Genomic DNA, 17,629 nt, shown 5'->3' on the forward strand with positions numbered 1-17,629 from the left:
TGTGTTTCCAGTGTGTATTTACCAGATTTTAAAGATAATCAGAGTGAAAGGGGAGGATTAGAAACAGGAAGGTGAGAGCTGGTAAGGAGGGTTGATTCACAGGGATAAAAAGAATTAGGTAGAGTTGTGAAGGGAAGGGTTGAGAAAGGTTTGGCTGTCTCTGTATTGGAAGTTTTTAAGTTTACTTAACTCATTATCTCGTTTTTAACCTTTGAAAATGTTCTTTCATACATTTTCCGGTATGATTCTCTGAACTATTTAACAGAGAAAGGAATGAATATGACCGAAGAACACATATTAAGGATCTGCCTAATCAGTGTGGTTTAGTACATCATAGACACAGTCTCCTTCGGTCCTGACAGCATACCTTAAGGGCTTTAGGCATTTCAAGACAACAAAACCAAGATAGAGAAAGGTTTAATTATTTGCCCAAGCTAGGGAGTTGAAGAGATGGGTGATAGTGGGTAGGGGAAACTGGCATCCTAAAAAATCCTGATGAGAAAAGTGCAGCAGGTTGTAAAATCTGCCTGCCTTTAAGAGGGGGTTGGTGATAATTAATTCACACTTTTAATAGTAGGTTGCACAGATTTTCTGTATCATTGAAGTGAAAATAAAAATTCAGGTGGTCAAAAAAAAAATTCAGGTGGTCAAAGTAAGGGCCAGTTGGGTTCATGCTTTTGCTTTCTAAGATGTAGGAGAAGGAGATTAAACTGTAGTACAGTGTTTGGCCCAGTTTCTAGATCTTAATGTGTAGCAGATAAACTTCCTGAGGTGACTGGTCTCCCAAGAAGGAAAAATGTTGTGCTCATTTCATCTGAAATCTTTGTACAGTTCTGTGTTTTATGAACATGTTAGATGCTGTTCTTGAAGATAAAATACATTTTATTTTCAAATGTAAGATGGCTACCTAGAACAAATACAAAGCCCTTACTCAGGAATTAAGAGAAATTTTATTCCTGTGGAATGTGGATAAAAAAGTCCAGACAATGAAACAGACAGAGCTTCCCTGGCGGCTCAGACGGTAAAGAATCTGCCTGCAATGTAGGAGACCTGGGTTCGATCCCTGGGTTGGGAAGATCCCCTGGAGGAGGGCATGGCAACCCACTCCAGTATTCTTGCCTGGAGAATCCCATGGACAGAGGAGGCTGGTGGGCACAGTCTATGGGTTCGCAAAGAGCTGGACACGACAGAGCGATGAAGCACACACGTGCACAAAGTTGTCGGACTAGAATCCTGCGAAGTTGCAAGTTCAGTTCTTTTGTGTTGGAGCTCAGGGGGCAAATGTAATTTTTAAAAATGTGTGCCTCATTCTGTCTTTTAGAAGCCAACTTAGTGGAAGGCATTATCTTAAGTAATAGAATGGGGGGAAGGAATAGTTAGGGAGTTTGGGATCGACATGTACACTCTACGGTATTTAAAATGGATAACCAGCAAGGTTCTACTGTAGAGCTCATGGAACTCTGCTCAATGTTATATGGCACCGTGAAAGCACCGGGAGTTTGAGGGAGAATGGATACATGTATTTGTATGGCTGAGTCCCTTCACTATTCACCTGACACTATCACAACATTGTTAATCGACTATGTATCAATAATACAAAATAAAAAGTTAAAAAAAAAGAAATAATAGAAGTTAGATAGATGTTTGAAGAAAATAATGACAGACTGCAACAAAAGTGAGGGCACATCTGTCAACCTTACCAAAATCATGGGATCTCTGGAGGGAAATGTCAGCATTTGAAAACATTGTTTTGTTTTTAAGAACATTGTTTAAAGTTATTTCAGATTTACTGTTTCTTTCCCTTCTTGTTGTCTTTGAAAAAACAGTACTGCTATAACTTTTGAAATTCTTCATTTTTTTGCTTGCTTTTTTTTTGTTTTCCTTCTTCTTCTTCTTTTTTTTTTTGCTTTAGTTGAGTTCACTAGGACTTTACCTGTGCAGAATTCCTCTGTTAAGTGCTAGGAGGAAAAAGAGGTTTCTGATCTTGAAAAGACTGCATGAGAGCTGGGGAGGCGCTCTGATCGATATGGTGCATTTGGTACGTAAGAGAGCATTATGGAAGTGCTGCAGACAGCCGAGCAGAAAGCACAAATAGGTGGTTGCCAGATGTCATAAAAACTTCCCACTCTGTGCTGAAGTCTGCTGGCATTGTTCTAGAGTTTTGAATGAGCAAGATAAAGTATGATTTTTCTGTGTGTGTGGAGTTTTTCAATCAGATAAACAAAGTGGATTTTGTAAATGGCAAGGGCTATGAGGGCAATAACAAAGAATGGCATGTTAGAAGGAATCCTGGAAGGAACTACTTTATTAACGGACCAGGGATTGCTTCACTGATAGATGGTATTTGAGCTGAGGCCTGAATGATAAAAATAAGCCAGCCGAGGAGAGAGTATTCCAGGCAGAGGAAAACCCAGTGTGAAAACACTGATAATAGACATAACCTTGGACTTTCAAAAGGCAGACGTCCACTGTAGCTGGAGCATGCTGAGGATGAGAAGGCAGGAGATAATGTGAGACAGGAAGGCAGGGGCCAGGTTGTATTGAAGCTGATAGGTTAGAGTGAAGAGTTTGGGTTTAATTCTCACTACAATGTGGAGATGAGAAAAGATGAATTGTTTTGGAAAAATCCGGCTGCCTGTAGAAAACTGTTGTAGCACTGCTAATGTAGAATTCATGAAACCTGTTAGGGGTCTATTCTAGTTGTCCTCCTGAGAAATGATAGGAGCTGGATGAACTAGCTGAGATGAAGAAATGTTGGATGGATTGAGGAGAAGTTTAGAGGCAATATAAATTGTTAGTGAAGTGCAAAAGGAAAGTGAGGGTAAGATCAACCTGCTTTCTAGGTTCTTAGTTTTAGTAACTTGCTATATTATGTTGCCACTAATCAGATGAAGCAAAATGGGATGAGGAGAAGACGCTTGATAAAAGGAAATGAGAAGCTGAAAAATATTGTGAAAAGCAAGACATTGCCTTCACTTTCGTAATGGCAACATAAATGCTTAGAGATACTAATCTTACAACAAAGAAAAAAATGTCATCCCAGATGGATTGGGACCCAAGTTGTGATTTCAGCTGTCACTGTTCTCTTCCTTGTGGTTCTGATTATGGCTTCTTAGGCTGGCTGGGCATGACACTGTATTAGTGTTCAGCATTTTTAGTTTTTTCACATCAACAGTTTCTGGCATGATTTTTGTTTCTATTGGGAAAACCTCACTCAATGCCAAGAAATAACTGTTTTGCACAGTGTCTTGGTGCTTTGGTAGCTTTTGATAACTATTCAAAATGGTCTTTAGAACACACAAAAATGCTTTTCTTGTTAAGATAGAACATTACTTAGCCTTTGGACTTGGACTAGAACTATACAGTTTTCTCTTCCTGGGTCTGTTCTTCTCAGCCTCTGTAATCACATAAACCAGTTCTTCCAATAAACCTTTGTGTGTGTGTGTGTGTGTGTGTGTGTGTGTGTGTGTGTGTCTATTTGTTTCTCTCATGAACCTTGATTGATACACCCTTTATATTTATACTGGTGTAAAAATATTCAAGTTTTTCAATTTTTATTCTCCAGACATCTAACATCTCAGTAAAGCCTTTTGTTTCGTAGAGAACATCTATATACCATGCAGCAACTGAATGAGTAGATTCAGTATAAATAAGTACACTGGAAAGGTTCTCATTATAGCATGGAGTTGAAAAGAATTATGCATGTTAAAATATAGTGATTCTTCACATGTACTCCAGGGACTGCTGTGGGTCCCCAAGACCATGTCAGAGGATCTGTGAGGTCAAAACTACTGTCACGACACTGTTTTTCTTCTTCTCATTTTCTCGTGAGTGTATGGTATAATTTCTCAGAGGCTACATGATATTTGATATTACAACAGGATGAATGAAGAAGATAGCTTCTGTTAAGTCATATATTAAAGAGATTTGCAAAAATGTGCCTCCCTTTATACCATGTTTTTTTGGCAAAATGTAATTTTTCATAAAAATATTTTATTTGAGTTAGCATATAATGGATTTATTATTGTTAATATTAACTGAATTAATAATTTTTTTGAAATTTCTTAGTTTGAATTTCTAGTATGGTCAATATTGATAGAACTCACAGGAACAAAGGCTCTTTGATAGTCTCAATATTTTTAAGACTGGAAAAAGGATCCTAAGACTAACATGTTTGAGAACCATTGCTTAATAGAGGTTTTATATATATAGTCAAGAATGACTCTGATCAAAATGTAAAGTGTGTACTTCCAAACATTATACTCTTTTCATGAAATTATTCTGTTTGGAATCAATATAAATCAGTTCCAATTGTTTGCTTTATTTTTGTTGTTGTTCTGAGGTTTTCTGATAATTTATCTCACATATAAGTAGAGTTGATACACTCTCAACAGTTAAATTTTAAGAGCTAGTCTCTTTGTCTCCTCATTCATTCAGTCATTCAACTAACCAACTAACTAGTATCATTGAATTTCTATATGCTAGGTCCTTACTAGATGTGTCAGTTCATAGCTGAACAGTGCTAAACCATCCTTTACTATCTGCTCTGTAAGATGCAGCTTGACTTTGAAGCTTTTCTCCTTTGAAACTCCCAGTGTTAGCTCTGTCAGTAGAGGGCCCCAGGGGGCATTTTAGTGGAAAGGAGATTTTTAACTCTTGATTGAGCTGTGTTTCTATTTTAGTTTCTTCTTGCTGGCCCCACAGGGCTAAAGGTTTCCCAGGGCTTGCAGTGTCTCAGAGAGCTTGCAGCCCCGGCGCTGGCCTGGTGACTGCCTTTCTGTGGCTCACCCCAGCATTCACAGAGCTCACCCCAAACCTGCTGTGTGCAAGGCCTGAGTGATCAGCCAGGTCTTCACTACCCAGTGGGCGGCAACTGCATCTTCGAAGCGAGTCTGATTTTCAGCAGTCTCTCTCCCTGTTCCACATTTTTTGTTCCTTGGGTATTGTGGTTATCCCTTAGGGTTCTCTATATACCTTTAAAATCTCTATACTCTTGGATGAAAGGATTGGATGGCATTGTCGACTCAATGGACATGAGTTTGAGCAAACTCCAGAAGATAGTAAAGGACAAGGAAACCTGGTATACTTCAATTCATGGGGTCGCAAAGAGTGGGATATGATTGAGCAACTGATCAACAACATCACCTTCTTACAGTTAATAATTCTTTATATTATACTTTTACTGTTACATTTTTTTTGTGTGGCTTTTCTTTTTTGATTGGACTCTTGACTGAATCATGTACTTTCTAAGAGGATGTTATTACTCTTTTGCAGGATATAAATGTTCCTATGTAATTGTGTAAAGACAGTGTCTAATTAAGGGATAGAACAAAAAAGGCTGAAACTGTATATCAAAGGCAGGGGAAGGTCAGGGTGGGCTGGGGCTGAAGAAGAGTAATGTAATAATTGACTAGGGGCTCAGATGAGGGGAGGCTTTCTTATAAGAGACTGAACCCATTCTGAAGGAGGAAACTGGTGTGATATGTGGGGAGAATAGTGAGTGCTGTGTCAGGTTGGGGAAGCTGGTTTGTGAAGAGAAGTAGTGAAAGGTAATGTAGATGTAGTACTTTGGGCAAGATTATGGAGCGTGGTTAGTACTAAGCACAGAAGTGGAAATTTCTCTCTGCTTACTTTACAGGGAAAATACAATGGATTTTGATAAGAACTGACTTAATGAAAATATTGTTAGTGTTCAAAAAGATATATATATATATATATATATATATATATATATATATATATATATAATGAAGGAAGTTTAGGATGAAGTGTAGAAATCTATTCATCATTCATTATTTTCTTAGCAGTTAATCCTATTTTCTCTGTTACTATGTTTTTTCCTTAAGTATAGCATAAAGATAAAATTTTCATTAATACAGAAAATTCATAGGGGCATTGTTTATCTAGATTTTGGACTGTGGTGTTTATGAATATGGAATTTGTTTTCTTTGACTTTCTAAGTAAAAGCTGCTAAGTACTTGCAGCCTCTCTTTTTTAATGAATTGAAGTAAATAAGAAGGTCCTAGTTTTTGTATTGTTTTTTTCGAAAGCCAAGAAGCTGTTAATCTGTGGGATACAAATAGGATTAGTTTTTAAAAGGCAAAAAACCAAAACAAATGCCGCATTTATTTCCTGAGTATTTATCATTATCCATTCGATGGTCCTCATGTAAGATGGCATTCGTGTAGTCTTTCTTTAAAGTACAAACCTGTTGCATGCCTATTGTAGAACATTCAGTGAATATATATGAACAAAAATAAAACAGAAGACAAAGTACAGCACCCCCCTGCCCAGATGATACAGTTGACATTTTCTATGCATTTTTGTTTTCTTTCAATTATATCTACATGTTTATGTGTTCATATATGAATACACCCACTCACTTATACCAATGCTTTTATTTAATATAAATATATATTTTCATAAGTGAGTATAATATTTTATAACATGTATTTTACCTAACATATTGTATTTTCCATTAAATGTTTTTAATAATATCATTTTTAATGACTGCATAAGTGTTCATCAAACTTTTATCATAATTTTACAAATTGCCTATTATTGGAATTTTAAATAGTTTTTCTTTTCCTTATTTTAATGAGGAAAATGAGAGTTTTTTTTTTTAAGGCTTTATCTTTGTACATACACGTGATTATTTAGTGTACCTTCCTAGATTTGGAATTGTCAGAGCAGAAGGCATATAAGTTTTGAAAGATTTTTGATTCTCATTGGCAAATTGCTTTCCAGAAAGGTTATACTTCTTAAAAGTTTTAATTACAAGCATTTATGTTTTCTTCCTCTGTCTTAAATGATATATTTGAGAACTCTGTTGCTCACGAGACTATAAGGAATATTTGTAAGGCCACACTAAAGAAGTCACATTTATTAAAAATTAGTACATTATATTTATGTGCACACAGATGTTTCATTATTAAGCCTTGAGATAGCTAAATTACAGCAGAATAGAACCAAACTCATTAGAAATCTGAGGGATTAGTTAGCTGATAACTAAACAATAGTAAATACGCTTAAATTATAACGTGAAGAATGAGAAAGTGCATATTACAGACTTTGTTGATTCTATGTCTTGGTAGCCAGTTATTCTGGGAGACTGTGGAAGTAATTTTTAGAAGTTGATAAGAATAGCATAGTGTTCTCTGTGTTTGGGATGATGGAAGGGAATCTTGTGTCAAACGCTACCTCCATGGTGCCTACAGGGTAAGTTGCCACTATGTGAAGTCAGATGGCAGAAGGATTTCGATGGCTTTTTGATGCTTTTGCTTGCGTCTTCCCTTCTGGAACTGTGAAATAAAGGCATGATATTCCATAGCACTCCAAAAATGTAGCAGTAGTCAGGCTACATTGAAAGAAGTTAATTTAGCAGAAACATTTTATAAAAAGGAAATATCAACACTTCTAAAACTTTATTTAGCTTGCATTGAATGTCCTTGAAATGCTGAAATAATTTGGCAGGGTTTTATTTTGTGACTTCTAATGATCAAATTGGAATTCCTACAAATTAATATACTTTGCTTATCCCTTTTTCTTAATAAGAAAATTATTGTAACTTAAAAGTGCAACTGGCTGAAAATGGCTAAATGGTCTTAATGGTAAATATCATACTATATAAATAAAATGTGAGACAAAACATTTTATTTCAAACTTTATTTCATAATGGAAGAAAATAACTATTTGAAAGCCTATAAGTCATTTAGAGAGCACTATTTGAAAATTGACAGTCAAAAGTCATAATTGATGCAGACTTGTAAAAATAATTTAAATCCACTAATGTCATAATATGTCACTGAAAAAATAGTGAAAGCCATGGAGAAATAGGTCACTATGTTTGTGAAGAAGCTGAGGCCCAATAATACTAAGTCACTTATCTAAGATCACAGATCTGGTCCTTCTTAAAAGCTGTGATTGATCTGTTCTGCTGTGGTGAATCTGAAAGACATCTTTACAGTTCAGGATGGACTGTAGAATGTGAGGATAACCAAGAACAGAAGCATCCTGCTTCTACAAATTAAATATCTGATTTAAAAGAAAAGGACATAATTTCTTCAAAACATACAAGGATAATTTATTCTATGGATGTGCAATCTGTAAAAATTGGGAGGGGGGAAGAAGAGAAAAGAAAAGAATTTCAGGTTACAAGAGAAGAGGAGAACTGAGAAAAATTAAGGGAAAGTAATGTCAATGATGATTACTGCTGCTGCTAAGTCGCTTCAGTCATGTCCAGCTCTGTGTGACCCTATAGACGGCAGCCCACCAGGCTCCCCCGGCCCTGGAATTCTCCAGACAAGAACCCTGGAGTGGGTTGCCATTTCCTTCTCCAATGCATGAAAGGGAAAAGTGAACGTGAAGTTGCTCAGTTGTGTCCGACTCTTCGCAACCCCATGGACTGCAGCCCACCAGGCTCCTCCATCCATGGGATTTTCCAGGCAAGAGCACTGGAGTGGGTTGCCATTGCCTTCTCCCTGATGATCAGTGTAGTAAGCTTATTCTGCCCTTGGCTTAAATAACTAACACTGTTATCACTTGAAATCTCCGCAAAACTTCTGAACCATGTAATACCCACTGACCAGGAATTGGTCAGACTTGAAATCTTGAAATTTTGGTTTCTTGAGTGGTTGAAACCCTCCTATGCACTATGATTTGAACTTGTAAATTGAGTGTTAATTGCACTGGGTTGACTTTTCAATCAGGTTCCTCAGGTTTGTCAAGAAGAGAGGTCCAAGTGTAACCCTTGTAACAATGGGTTCTGTAACACTGCATATAGTACATTTGGGGGGGGAGTGTTAAAATTACACCCTAGGGAAAAATATTTTACAATAAAATTTGTATTCTACGTTAAGCGTGATAAATGGGTATCATTACCTGAAATGTAAATATTTACATTTTTGTAATATATGTCTTTGTTAACATCCACAGGGACATGAGAAAAACGGTGGTTTTTTTTTAAAAAGGTCCTTGGACTAATATCAGCAGTTAATGTTCAAATCCCATTTTTACACTTATCTGTGTATGACTTTGCTTGCCACACAAGTGTGTTTGACAGTGGAAGTATGAGGAACTGGGAGGTTGAGATTCTTTATGCTCTTTTCTTCCTCCTGTCAGATTTCCAAATGAATGTTTATTAAGCCAAAGGTAGTGGAGTAGATAAGTGATTTCAAACCAGGTCTCTGGTAGCTCTATAATACCATAGAGACTATTGCAGATTCAAGGACAATAGGAGTGGTGATCAACTGTCAACTTAGCAGAAGAGGCTCCAAGTGGGTGAATCTGCTTTGTGTCAAATTCTCAGTTCTAGAAATTTTGGCATTTTACACTTCAGTCCTCACACTTACACTGCAAAGTATTCTTATTCCTTGAGCAAGTCCAGAGTTTTTAGTACATTGCAAAAGGTCACACAACTTGCATATGTGATGATCTTGGGATCTGGGGTCAGAAATTGATTCCAGTGCCTGTACTTGTAGCCCCTCTCTGCATTCGAATTATGGGTGGGGAAAGGAATAATGCACTCCCTCTGTAAATCAGGCCAATAATACGTTTCTTTGGTTGTTTGCTAAAAGACCTTTGTTTAGCAAGAGTAGAGATAATTTAGGGTGGGAATCTGGATTGAACCAGGCTCTGCATGACCTGTTTGACTTTAAGTTACTAATTGTGCCTCAGTTTCCTAATTTGTAAAATAGGAATAATAACAGATTGTTGTGGAGAGTAAATTAATTTGTACATGTTATGTACTTTGAACAATGTCTGTTAACCACTATGAATTCAATTCATCTATTTACTTGTTTGATATCTTTCTATATCTCTGTTTGGGAAGACATAGTCTTTTTAAATTAAATTTAATACTCAGAATAGATTGGTATCATTTTTAGCTTTATTTCTGTTATTATATTTTCCCTTTTGCTTATATATCTACTTGATCTTATTTTATGTGATATCATTTCAGGTTCCTATATGATAGTGGACTCTTCAGATCATGACCCTGGAGAAAAAGCCAGACTTCAGCTGCCTACAATGAAGGAGAACGACACTCACTGTATTGACTTCAGTTACCTGTTATATAGCCAGAAGGGGCTGAGTCCTGGCACTTTGAACATATTGGTTAGGGTGAATAAAGGACCTCTTGCCAATCCAATTTGGAATGTGACTGGATTCACGGGTAGAGACTGGCTTCGGGCTGAGCTAGCAGTGAGCACCTTTTGGCCCAATGAATATCAGGTAATCATCCGTTCTTTTCTGGTTCATGATTTGATGTCATTGGATCTCACTGTGTATATAATACTTAGAGGTAAATTCTAGCCCCATAGGAATGAGAGATGATTTCTTTCGTCCTCCTCCACCACTGTTCTTGAGAAAATGTTTAAATATATTGGCACAAAATCTTCAAAGTACAGAAGATATTTCAACATATGGAAAAAGGTAGTTTAGGTACAAAATTTGTTGGTTGTTTGGCAAAGAGTTGCTTACTGACAGACATATTTCTGTATCTCTGTTCTGGAAGAAATAGTCTTATTGAGTTGAGCATAATATTCAGACTGGATTGGTTCAATAACTTCCTGAAAATAATATTCAAAAATAAACATGAAATAGGACTTCATGAAATATGTTATCTGAGGAGAGGCATCTTCAATAATTTTTAAATATTTTGTCAGTTACATTAAGTTAAAAAAAAGCAAACAAAGCCTCACCAAGAATTTGAGTTCTGGCTTCAAGGTAAAACTAAAGGATTTCAGTTTAGAGTCTTCATTCTGGTGACTAAGTGGCTGCTTCATTCTATTCCATTGCCACTTGACCATCTAATTACTCATTATGACTCGAAAGTCTCTCTGTACATAACCTATCAGGGCTTTTCCAGCCCAACCATTAAAAAAAAACAACCAACAAAGAAACATGGTCCATATGTTGGACCAACCAAACATGGTTTTTGGATTCCACTCCCTACAAATGCTTGATTTAATTATGAGTAAACTGAACAATGAATAGTGTCAGTACCTACATTGTGAGTTGTGTGACTGAGTTTATATGGTTTAACCAAAAAAGTCCATTTACCAGTTTGGAAAGTTGTTAAGTAATCTTCATGTGAGGTTCAGTACCTGGTAACAGAAAGTTATCTCTCCTGAAAATTCCCTTCTGTGCTAGATCTTGGAATTTAAACTTTTAAAAGATTTGCCTATTTGTAGCTGATTATAGAGCTTAACAGAGATGGGTTATGTAAAAGTATATTTTTATTATCATCGGTGAGTAGTTTATAAGGTAATAACAGTTTTATTTCTACTTTAAAATAAAGCATGTTAAACTTATCTTTATTCTTGGGAAGAGGGGTGAGGGAATCAATCCATTGTTTTAATTGCTTTGTTTTTGAATTGCTTTTTTGTTTGTTTGTTTTATTAAAAGTCTCTTACTTCATAGTTATAGTTCTAAAGGTAAGGTTCTCCGTTTAGGGTTATGTGTCTATGAAGATTTCAGTGGATTCTTATTAGGTGCTAGTTGATTCCATTATTCCTGAACACAAGGATGTTTCTTGGCAATCCTGGAGAGCCATATGTTTCTTCAGGGTGCACAGCTCTAGGAGGGCTGCTTATGTGGTAGGTGAGTGGATGGAGCTGTGTAAAACTAATGCTAAAAGCACTGAAGCAAGATTAATGGGCTCATCTCTGACAACAGTGGGCTGATGGCTGTCATTGCTGGGTTAACCTCACAGCACATTGTCATTGTACTAATTTCTTTATAATCTGTTACTGGAGCTTAACACAACACTGAAAAGAAAAGCTCTGATTCAGCAAAATAAAACTATCAATGAATTCAGCCTCCTTAAAATAAGTTAAAGGACTTCCCTGGCGGCTCAGACAGAAAAGTGTCTGTCTACAATGTGGGAGACCTGGGTTTGATCCCTGGGTTGGGAAGTTTCCCTGGAGAAGGAAATGGCAACCCACTCCAGTACCCTTGCCTAGAAAATCCCACGGACAGAGGAACCTGGTGTCCATGGGGTCGCAAAGAGTCAGACACGACTGAGCGACTTCACTTCACTTCAAGATAAATTAAAGCTCAGATAACAAATCTAGCAGAAATATTAAAAATTTGGATTCTAGAGTCAGGTTGCTTATATTCAGCCCTGTTTTTTGTTTGCTACCTGCATAAATAGTTCATTAAAGGATCAAATTGTTAGTTATATCTTTGCAAATAAAAACCCATAGAGGTAGATTTTGGTAAATTCAACAAATAATGTATGTGTTGTATCATACTGCTGATCCTTTGTAACTTAGAAATAGCATACATTATGCTTTCTCCTATTTTTTGGTAAGATCTTTGAATCATTGATATAACATTTTCTTTCTTTCTCTCTCTCTTTTTTTTAACCAACTTGTAATTTCTATTTTATTTTGTTATTTTTAATTGAAATATAGTTGATTTACAATGTTGTGTTAATTTCTGCTGTAGAGCAAAATGATTCAGTTATACATATGTATATATTCTTTTTAATATTCATTTCCATTATGGTTTGTCACACTTTACTGAATATAGTTCCCTATGCTATACAGTAGGACCTTGTTGTTTATCCATTCTATTTGTAATAGTTTGCATTTACTAACTCCAAACTCCCAGTCCATCCCTCCTCCCCCAGCCTCTCCCCCATAACATTTCCTTATGGTGCAGATTTCTGTAATGTTACTTTTAATGTTGAGTTATCATACCAAGAACTGGATGAATGTTTCTTTGTTCAGTCTCATTTTGCATGACAAAGCTGCCTAGGTTACTTGTACCTGCGGTACCTTTAATAAAACCATGCAAAAGGAACCTGTGCAAGTTTCAACCTGGCCAGTGAGATCTTTTTGGAGATCTCTTTGTCTGAGAAAATGATTGCTAAATACATAGAACCTGTGGGTAAATGTCTCTTTGTTGCAGACTAAAATTTGAGCAATAGATCATTCCTTACGTGATTACTTTGCTTCCACATCCTTTTCCTTAACCTGAAAAACTTAACAATCAATGAGAGAAAATAACAGAGTAGAATATTTTTTATTCATGTGCTTAGTGCTCAATAAATTACTTGATTGATGTTTTCATTGATTTTTGTCATTCAGATACTGGTAGTATCTGTGTAACAGTTATTAGAAACAACTGTATTTATGTAGAATTTTTGCTATTAGGAAATAACATGAAAAACTTTGACCACTGCTTAATGCAGAATCTTTATGTATTTTAAAAAATTAAAATATAGCCATTGCAATGTGCCATTTTACAAGTCTACTCTTTATTCATAAACAAATGCCATTTATTTTTAATTTTTCCAGACTCTAGGTTAAGTAGAATTGTGATATTCATAGAAATTGATCTCCTTGGTTCCACAGTTTTCTCAGCTTCTCTTCTCCAGAGACCTTACAGTCTCCGGACTTCTTCTTTACTCTTTTTTTGCTTGCTTGTTTTAACCTGATCATTTTTCTAACTCCTTTCCTTTTGTTTGTCTAGTGAAGACTCCTGTCTGTCTTTGCTTGAACCATATTCTGTATCTGACCAGCCATCTTGTACAACCCCTTTTCACCCAACTTTAGTAATAACAACAGAGGCAATCAAAAATAGGCTGAGAATTGTACTACTTTTAATTATTAATAGTATAGGATAACTTTTGTATAAAACTCACAATCCTGGAAGTGAAAACATATGCTCCTTACAAGCCAGTCCTTCTTTTTTCCATTTTTCTATTGAACTAAATATCTGAAAAAGATGCAATATATCTTTGGTATGGTTTTCCCTTCCCACAGATTCCATCTTATCAGATGCCTAAAGAGAAGATTGATGTGGTAATTTAATTACTAGTTTTCAACCTCAAGAAACCTCAGATTTGAAAGAAAAGATACATGAAATAAAGGCAAAAGTGATTCTCTGAATAATGAATTTTGGTTACCTGGAAGATTAGGATAAGGCCCATGGACTCTGGGGCCAGCACTTCTTAGGTGAATCTTGACTCTCCTGTTTAGCAGATGTGCAGTCTTGGGGGTGTTCTTTAATCTCTTTGACTGTAGTTTCCTCATCTGAAAAATGAAGATCACAACAGTACCTGTCTCATTGGGTTTTCTAAGTATTAAATGAGTTAATAGTAGTGAACTACTCATATAGTGGGTGTTTATCATAAATTAGGTTAATATTATGATGAATAAATAAAAAAATAACATGAACTCTGTTGGATTTAATAAGTTCTCAGCATTTTTCTTTAATTGTGAAACATACTATTTTTTTTTTTTTTAAATAGCAGATTTAGGTTCATAGCCAATTTGAGAGGAAAGTTCAGAGACATCCTTATGTATCCCTGGTTCTCACATATGCATAACCTCCCCCATTATCAACTCTTACCAGAGAGGTATGATTGATGAACCTGTGTTTGTTATAATAGATGAACCTGTATTGACATATCATGGTCAACTCAAGGGCCTTTCCTGGTGATGCTAGAGATAAAGAACCTGCCTGCTAAGGCAGGAAACATAAAAGACTCGGGTTCAATCCCTGATTTGGGAAGATCCCCTGGAGGAGGGCACGGCAATCCATTCCAGTATTCTTGCCTGGAGAATCCCATGGACAGAGGAACCTGGCATAGTCCATAGGGTCTCAAAGAGTCGGACATGACTGAAGCTACTTAGCACGGCACAGCACGATCACTCAAAGTCTGTAGTTAATTTTAGGGTTCACTCTTGGTGTTATACATTCTTAGCCTTTAGACAAATATATAATGACATATATTCATCATTATAGAATCAGAATATTTTCACTGCCTGAAAAGTCCTTTGTGTTACACCTATTCATTCCTCTCCACCCCACTCTCTTTTTTTTCAGGTTTTTAATTTATTAAAATGTCTGATTTTTTTACACATTATTAGCACATCATGCTAACTTCTGGAGATACATAGGTAAAACCCCTCTTTTCCTGAAGCTTACAGTCTAGCTTGGCCATATAAAGATGTAAAGATAAATAAATGTAAAGATAAAAATGTTAATCAGAGGTGGGGTCTGCCTTTAAGGAGCCTTGTCCAGATGGGCATGTGAGATATGCATAGATAAAACTTTGAAACAATATATATTTAATGTAATATATATTTAATAGCAATTATTAAATGACTAAAGAGGGATAGATATAAAATGAGGTGGGAAAAATGAAAACAAAGAGTTGTTTCCAAAGTAATTTGAGACAGAAATGGAACTAGAATTCTTGCCTCTTGATTTCTCTGTTCCTTGATTAGTTTGCTTTCTAGTGTATCTGTTTTGGTTAACCAGCTCTGTCTATAGTGAAACAGGACTAGCAAATGTGAATTTTATTTCTGACATAAGCGTTGCAGTATAAGGAATTATTTCTCACCTGTGTCTTTAGAACAATAGATGTCTTTTTAGCTTAGTGTACTAATTATAGAAAATATTATATTACATGCATTTTATTTGCCATGGTTACAAGTTGCTAATTCCTCCTATTTTTATAGACCTTAAGTAAGTACTGTAAATTTTTAAATTGCTCACTAAACAGAAGCAAAAAGAAAGAAAACAAAAAACAACCCAAATATCATGAGGTATTATCTCAGTGTTAAATCTCAACTGAAGAATAGCACACCTCTAAGAATATAATTTTCTCCACTCTGGAAATCTGACCTGTCTTGAATGTGTAAAACTAAATTCTGCTTTGGGATTAAATCCATTAGTTTCTTACTGAACAGTGAGGTTGTTACCAAATGAGGCAGGCAGACATAACTTCCAAAACTATTAGTGGAAATCTAATCTGCTGTTTTCCATTAACTGGGTGCACATCATTAATCACAAAAATGATGCGTGATGAAAACTACAGGGGTTTGGCCTGAAATTGGAAAGTGATAATATAGCAGAATGTGCCTTTCTTTTCTCACCCCCTAATTCACTGAGAGATAAATACTGAACTTTTGCAAGCCATTTTCTTCTTAACATTTTCCACTGGTTTAAAAAAAAAACAAAACTGTAAGAACTGGACAAGCATGTGGTCTTTTATTTTTGTTTCCATTTTAAAGGTTTATGTTAACATGTATTGCACTGATATTTTGGCAATGGAATGTTTGTTGCACTCCAGAGATACTGCTGCTTTGGATCCAAGAAGATTGGGACTTAAACCAAATGACTGTTTACATAAATAAAAAGTCTCTAAAAGATTGCTCTTGAAGGAGAGGGGCTGAAATAAGAGCCTGCTCATGAACCATCCATGCAAAGCATGAGGAAAAGAGGATAACACTCCTGTGCCTTAGCTCTTGGGATGCTTCCAATTTTTACTGGTCTTTATCCAACCATGTAGAGCCCCACTGAAGAAAGGAGGGTGGCAATATTTTTCTTTCCTAGATGGATTTTCTTTCCTAGTCTGCTTGAGGCACTGTAACAATATACTACAGACCAAGTGACTTAAACAATAGAAACTTATTTCTCTTACGGTGTGAAGGCCAAAGATCAAAGTGCTGGTCTATTTGTTTCCTGGTGAGAGCTCTCTTCCTGACTTGCAGATTCCCACCTTTTCCCTGTGACCTCACATGATACAGAGAGAGTGCTCTGGTGTCCTGTCCTCTTCTCCTGTGGGCAGCAGGCCAGTCGGACTAGGGTCCCACTCTTTTGGCCTCGTGCAAAGTCACTTCAGTCTTGTCCTACTCTTGAGACCCTCTGGACTATATATAGCCTGCCAGGCTCCTCTCTCCATGGGATTCTTCAGGCAAGAATACTGGAGTGGTTGCCACGCCCTTCTCAAGGGGATCTTCCCCACCCAAGGATCCAAACCTTGTCAAATGCCTCCTGCCTTGGAGGCAGGTTCTTTACCTCTAGCCACCTGGGTTCTTAATTAGCCCCTAAAGGCACAGTCTCCAAATACAATCACATCGGCAGTTAGGATTTCAGCATACGAATTTGGTGAGGTGTCGCGCGGGGGACACAATTCAGTCCATTTCACTAGGTATATCGTGTAGATGTAACGTCTTCATTTACAACCATTATGAATGACTCTGGCTCATTATTTTATATGACAGTATTGTAGATACTATGACTTTTCTGTTCAGTAGTCTTTCTGCTCACTTTTTTCAGATACTTTTCCCCCTCACTTACTTCCCCAGCTTACTTTGCAGATAGGAGTGGCACAGCACTAGCCAGTGAGCTATGATGGAAAGTCACTTGGGAGACTTCTGGGAAAGATGTCATTCCCTGATTAAAAAGGGATCTATGTTGTTGCATGAAAACATGATGCTTGGCCCTACTGCAATTATTTTGTAACTCAGAGAAAGAAGATCACAAATTGAGGGTAGCAGAAGGAAGTATGGAAGGAACCAGGGTCCTACTCTCAGGCAAAATGACAACAACAATAGCAATAAAAATATAATTATAGCAGCTTTTAGTTGAGTATTCTCCCATGCAGTTTAAGACATCCTATTATGTCATGTCACATCTTTGTCGACCTTTCAGACAATCCCACCTCTCAACACATTGTTTGTAGATAGCACAAGTGAGATATATGGCAAAATTAAAAGTATTTGTATCTATCTATGAATGAAGCAGTTAATATTTTTCAGTCCAGTTACAGAGAGAAGACAAAGCTATATACCTGAAATTGTAAATAGGACTATGATAAAATGAGTCA

The 17,629-nt window shown here is 36.5% G+C and overlaps 1 protein-coding gene across 10 annotated transcripts in view; it reads left to right on the forward strand.

The window, feature by feature from the left end:
• PTPRK (protein tyrosine phosphatase receptor type K) overlaps positions 1 to 17,629 on the forward strand; it is a 594,471-nt gene that overhangs the window by 210,859 nt on the left and 365,983 nt on the right. For all 10 annotated transcript variants that reach the window (XM_070461331.1, XM_070461333.1, XM_070461334.1 and 7 more), the window contains exon 3: positions 9,959 to 10,230. In XM_070461331.1, coding sequence (XP_070317432.1) covers positions 9,959 to 10,230 — 272 coding nt within the window. The remainder of the gene's footprint in view (positions 1 to 9,958; positions 10,231 to 17,629) is intronic.

This window comes from Odocoileus virginianus, chromosome 34, assembly GCF_023699985.2.
Source record: "Odocoileus virginianus isolate 20LAN1187 ecotype Illinois chromosome 34, Ovbor_1.2, whole genome shotgun sequence".
Classification (NCBI taxonomy): domain Eukaryota; kingdom Metazoa; phylum Chordata; class Mammalia; order Artiodactyla; family Cervidae; genus Odocoileus; species Odocoileus virginianus.